This window comes from Onychomys torridus, chromosome 8, assembly GCF_903995425.1.
Source record: "Onychomys torridus chromosome 8, mOncTor1.1, whole genome shotgun sequence".
In the NCBI taxonomy this organism is placed as follows: Eukaryota; Metazoa; Chordata; class Mammalia; order Rodentia; family Cricetidae; genus Onychomys; species Onychomys torridus.
Genome location: NC_050450.1, coordinates 107,972,588 through 107,978,587, shown reverse-complemented (window position 1 = coordinate 107,978,587; position 6,000 = coordinate 107,972,588). Strand labels below are relative to the sequence as shown.

The window sequence follows — 6,000 nt, the reverse complement described above, 5'->3', positions numbered from 1 at the left end:
TAGGCGAGGGCGCCTGGGTGGGCTGACCACTGCAAGGGCGCCTGGGTGGGCTGGCCTAGGCGAGGGCGCCTGGGTGGGCTGACCAGGCGAGGGCGCCTGGGTGGGCTGACCTAGGCGAGGGCGCCTGGGTGGGCTGACCTAGGCGAGGGCGCCTGGGTGGGCTGACCTAGGCGAGGGCGCCTGGGTGGGCTGACCTAGGCGAGGGCGCCTGGGTGGGCTGACCACTGCAAGGGCGCCTGGGTGGGCTGACCACTGCAAGGGCGCCTGGGTGGGCTGACCTAGGCGAGAGGAGATCTTGTCAGTTTCTCATCAACAGTCTGATTTCTTTGACTTGTTAACTGGAGACATGGGGCTGTTCGTGGGACACCATGTGTGGGATTTCCTTGAGTCCCACATCTGTTGCTAAGAGGTGTACACATGCTTAGGTGTTTGTGAGGTCTGTGGCTTTGCTCCAGTTGGACACACACTCGTGACCATCCTCCAGGCCCTAGCAGCTGCCTTGGTCCTATCCCACAGAGCTACCTTATGGCTGCCCCAGGCCTCTGCAGGCCATGGTATGTCACCCACACCTTAGGAACAGAACATCAGAAGGCGTCTGCTCTGGAGGTAAGCTTTCGGGTCTGCCCAGCTTTTGGTTGTCTCTCATGGTGTTCTTGTGAGTATTTTGGAAAGGCACCGCCCACTTCCTTCATTTCTTCCCTCCCTCCCTCCCTCCCCTATTTCCGCCCTCTCTCCCTACCTCTCACTAGCATGCTCCACCTACACCTTTACTGTGATTTAATTTGCATACCATACACTCATCTGTGAGAGCATGGAGTTCATGATTTAGTATTTTTAGAGTTGTGCAGTCTTTACTATAGTCCATTTTGGAACATTTTGTCTCCTTAATAATCACCCAACACTCAGATGGCCATGACTCCCCATTTTCTCTCACCGCCCCGCCGCCCTGTCCATCTCATGACAGTGTAGCCCCATGTTCCATGTCTCCCGGTCTCTTTGGTCTGTTTCTGATGAGCACATACCACAGGGGCTGGCCCTGACACTGCTTGCTGTGTGGCTTCCCCTAACCCTACAGCAGGTCTCATCCCAGGGGCGCTGTGGCCTGGCATGCCTGTCCCTGGTAATTGAGGCAGAGAGCCCCTCTGAGGCTGCCTGGCTATCCTGAGGCCCTGTGTGGATTCTACCCCAAGGTCCTGTATGCACTCCATAAACCCTCTTCTTGGTTGCTCTGGGGACACATCTGTAGGTTTGCCCTCCTTAGTTGTGTGTGTGGTGACAGCTGTTGGCCTGTCTGTTCCCTGCCATCATGCTCTGTCTGGTGACTGCAGTGCAGTGTGAAGCAGGGTGGGAGAGTTTGCTCTGGGCCCTGGCACACTTACCCTCTTTGCTCTAGTGAGCCACGTTGACCACTCAATTAACCACTTCCTGAGCACCACTGGGCACAGGCCATTGTTTATCCTGAAGCTGCCTGGAATCCTTTTGGCACTCACTAGTCATTGCTAAGTGGCGCTTCCTGGCTCCTGAGGGTGGGTGACAGGAAGGGATGCCCCACTCCTGCCCTTAGGCCTGTCCTGCCCAGCCCATTGACATGGAGCTGCCTCGTTCTCTGCCTAGGGCCTCCTGTTACAGAGGGTGGCGCTGTGGCAGCTGTCCAGGAGCAGGAACTGCCTTGCCAATCTGTTTTATTTTCTCCACAAGTCCTGTCAAAACACAGCCAAAGCCAGGGTGTTCTGTGTGCTAGCTGGGTTTCTTGCTTAGGTTGGGCATCTCATGTGTATGAGAAATGGGGAGGGAGGGGATCCAAGATGACCAGAAAATCAGGCCAAGGGGTGTGTGTCGGGAGGCTGAAGCATGTCCTTGTAGAAGGAAGAGACAGTGTGTGTGGAGCAGAGACTAGCTTGGGAATGGAGCTATGGGGACCTTGTGTGACTCTGACCTTGTCACCAAGCCACTTGAGCCAGCTGGCTGTCAAGGGTTTCTCAGATGTGGGGCACAGGGATATGCTGAATAACTACTCCACCTTTGGACCTGCCTGGGGAGGGCCCTGAGAAGCTAGAGAAAGGGGTGAGGGGCTTGGAGGCCAGACTTGGCTCTAGCATTGACACCTGTCAGTGGAGGTGACATCACTTGTGAGCATCATGCTGTGGAACTTCCTTCTGTTCCCTGTCCTCTTGGTAGACTTGACTCCAAGGTGACCTCTGGAGGGAGAGTCCAGAAGGGCAGGCATTGGGGTCTTGCAGGAGAATGCTGGGGTACCCTAGAGAGGGCTGCAACGAGTGAATGTTGAATTCAGCCCCAAAGTAGAGGGGGCAGTGCTGACCCCCAACTCGTGCTCACAGGGTAAGTGCTCATATGAGCATGTGTACACACCTGTATGTGTAGAGTATGTGTACATGTGGAGCATATACTTCTAGGTACTGTGTGCCTGTGTATGCATGAAGGACTGTAAACATGTGTACATGTATTTGAGCACAAGTGACCCTGGGATGGGGGTGGGTGAACATATGTGTAGCTGTTAGGTACACACGTGTTATCTGTGTAAGTGCATATGTGTCTATGCATTTGACTGCAAGTGTGAGGCTAGAGGAGTGTGTGTTCCCCCCAGAACCTTCCCAGAACCCTTCCACGCCCCCTGTCCCTAACTGCTTTCTTAGGCTTCTAGGCACAGATGATCCTATAATTTTCCATGTTCACACGAATGACCTGCCCTCCTAGAGCTGATCCATGGTCTGGAAATAATGAACCAGGTCAGGCGTTCATGTAGTCTTTTTCTTGTGTCCATTTGCCAACCAGCTGTCCCTATAACCCTGCCAAGCTGTACCTGCCTCCTGCAGCCTCTCCTCACCAGACAGGGCTGTGGAAGGTGTCCTTGGAATGTCTGGACGTAGCATGTCTGTCTGCAGAGGGGTAGTCCTCAGGGCAGGTGGGCCCTGGCCTAAGGATACTTTGAGCTTATTTGCACCTCATTTGATGGAGTGGCTGCAGCTACTTTGTAGCCATTGGGCACAGTGTTCAGCTTTTTGGGAGAGGCTGTACAGTAACTCCAGCTCCCCACCCAGCATCCTTGCACACAGCCCAGCATTCCATGTGGCGGCCTGTCCTGCCGTGTATGCTAGGGCTGAGAAGGCTGGGGAGGCACTGGGTGGGCAGTGTTAAGTCTTTGGCCTTTGAGGGCACAATCTTCTCTCATAGTGCCCTTAAATGCTATCTTACCTGCTGGGGGACTGCTATATCTTGCTACACCTGCCTGTTTCCCCTATTGGTGGTCAGGGCAGAAGGACAGCCTAGGAAGGGCCCATGAAGCTGTGGAAACACTCTGAGCACCTGTGCTCTGGGCCTGGGGTGTCCTATGAACCTGACCTGAATCCTGGGTGGCCGTGAGTATTGAGAACCAGGAACCTAACAAGCCATCTCTGTAAGAGGACACAGTGGTGCCAGGGGCCTAGGCTGCTGAACTGGCTTCTGTGTCCCACCTGAGCAGGAACTATGTCCCACCTGGGGGAAAGACTTTCCTCCTCCTCTCTCCTCTGCCTGGGACCCCTGACCTCCACAAACTCCAGCAGGAACAGGAAGGGGCTTCTGGGACAGACACTGGGCCCTGGCCCTGTCCTGGACACCTAGGATGCCTGTGCCAGGGCCTCCAGGCTCCGTCTTGTGCCTGCTTTGACTGTGCAGCTTCCTGTTTGCAGCCCCCTTCATTATCACACGTGGAGTAGGGCTGGTGCCAGGGTCCTCAGATGCTGGGAGCCCCTGTGTCCCATCTCCAGGTGGAAGTAGACTGGAGCCTAGCTGCATTGACAGTGTCAGGGATGCTCTGTCCTTGGAACCCCACAGTGGTACTGCCACAGACCCTGAGACCTGGGTCAGGGGTGACTTTTGTACCTTCAAGAAAGGAGTCCCCAGGACAGTATCTGCATGAGTGTGGCCTTTGTCCTATGAGGTTTGGGTGGTTTCTGTGAGCGGATGGTGAAGAACAAGGCTTGGGGCCGGAGGCTTCCTGGAGCAGGGCAGGAAGGAGATCTGGGAAGGAGCATGGACCCCAAGGAGACATTGGGGTAGGGCAGAGCTGGCTATAAGAACCCCTAGCAGCCAGGCGGTGGTGGCATTTGGGAGGCAGAGCCAGGCGGATCTCTGTGAGTTCAAGGCCAGCCTGGTCTACAGAACGAGATCTAGGACAGGAACCAAAACTACACAGAGAAACTCTGTCTTGAAAAACAAACAAACAAAAAAAGAACCCCTAGCCCAGGAGGCCACCTGAGTGTTATGCTGCTCTCTGCAGAGGAGCCACAGTGAGGACTAGGAAGTGACTCACTGTCTCTGAGTGAGCAGGCTGTGTAAGGTAGCATGGTGCTGCTCCTGTCTGGTTCTAGAACACCCTTATCATCCCAGAAGAATCCTGGTGCCACTCTGAGCCCTGGTTACGCTGAGCCCTCCTAGGCCTCTGTGGGTTTGCTGGCCTTCACAGTATGAGATTTCATGGTGCCTACTGAGGAAGCACCAAACTGGATCTAACATTTGGGGCTCCAAGAAGCATTTTATCTGTGGCCTCCTCACCAACACCACTCTTCAGAGTAGTGAACTGCCAGCAGACAGCATGACTGCATCCTTTGCAGGACTGGGGAAACTGAGGCCTTGAGGCCCCAGGGCGTGAGAGCTCACCCATTCATTTGTCCTCCCAGCCATTGTTCCTGTGAGTTTTCAAGGGTGTTTGAATGCAAGTGTGTGTAAGTGGAAATGCCTGTGCTTGGGAGTGTAAGTGTATGAATGTGTGAGCATGGGTGTGTACATGTGCATGTACACACAACATTAGTGTGGGCATGAGCAATTGTTCATGCATGCATGATTTGTGTGCATAAACTAGTATGTGCATAAGTACATGCAGATATGAGTGTGTACACATGTTTAAGGGTGGCTGTGTGTGGTGTGAGGACAAGTATGAGTGCCCTTGTGAGTGGACATGAATGTGTGTGTGTGTGTGTGTGTGTGTGTGTGTGTGTGTGTGTGTGCATGCGCATAGATGTGCCCAAGTGTGAGCTAATGAGTATGTATGAATGTGAGTGTGTTGCATGAATGTTCTCAGTGTGTGCATGCATTTATCTGTGGGCTCATGAGTGAGTGTGTGTACATGCCTATGAATATGTAAGTGTGTGTGTGTGTGTGTGTGTGTGTGTGTGTGTGTGTGTGTGTGAGAGAGAGAGAGAGAGAGAGAGAGAGAGAGAGAGAGTGTGTACTTGCCTATGTTTGCTCACACCCTGGCTGGCAGAGGCACTCGCTCCCTCATTGTGCCCTTCTGTGCCCTCTAAGACACTGCAAATGTCCTAGAGTACCCATGTAGCCCACACGAGCTTCATATGTGGTGGCCCTGAAAGTGTGGCTTATATGCTAAAAGTCCCTGTGGGTGGGTCCTCCAGGTTCTGGGCCCAAGGAAAGGCTGGGCAGGGTCTGGAGTCTGTGGACCCCAAAAGCAGTGTGAGAGACAGTTTTACTCCAGGCTGAGGGCCCTGGGCCAACGGCAGAGGGATAGATCATCTGAGGCACCAGCACCTGGGGTGTTGAATGTGGTAGGGTGGAGTGGACAGACTGCTACTCTGAGACTCAGGGTGGGGATTTGAATGTTCTTCTTCTTCTTCTTCTTTTTTTTTTTCTTTCTTTTTTTTAAAGTCCATGCTCAATTCTAGTTAGAGAATGTAGCTTTTTTTTTTTTTTTAAAGATTTATTTATTTATTATGTATACAGAAGAGGGCGCCAGATCTCATTACAGATGGTTGTGAGCCACCATGTAGGTGCTGGGAATTGAACTCAGGACCTCTGGAAGAGCAGCTGGTGCTCTTAACCTCTGAGCCATCTCTTTAGCCCATGAATGTTATTCTTGGGCTCTTTAAAGAAGGGACTGATGGTTGTCAGGGGGTGAGAGTGTTGGTGGTACACACCTTTAATCCCAGCACTCAGGAAGCAGAGGCGGGTGGACACTTGAGTGGCCAGCCTGGTCTAAAGAGTGAG

At 53.2% G+C, this 6,000-nt stretch overlaps 1 protein-coding gene across 2 annotated transcripts in view; it reads left to right on the top strand.

The window, feature by feature from the left end:
• Positions 1–529: 529 nt before the first annotated feature.
• Aatk (apoptosis associated tyrosine kinase) overlaps positions 530–6,000 on the top strand; it is a 31,551-nt gene continuing 26,080 nt past the window's right edge. The window contains exon 1 of one of the 2 annotated variants that reach the window (XM_036197158.1): positions 530–606. In XM_036197158.1, coding sequence (XP_036053051.1) covers positions 552–606 — 55 coding nt within the window. In that variant the 5' untranslated portion in view covers positions 530–551. The remainder of the gene's footprint in view (positions 607–6,000) is intronic. The other variant, XM_036197157.1, reaches the window with a different exon arrangement.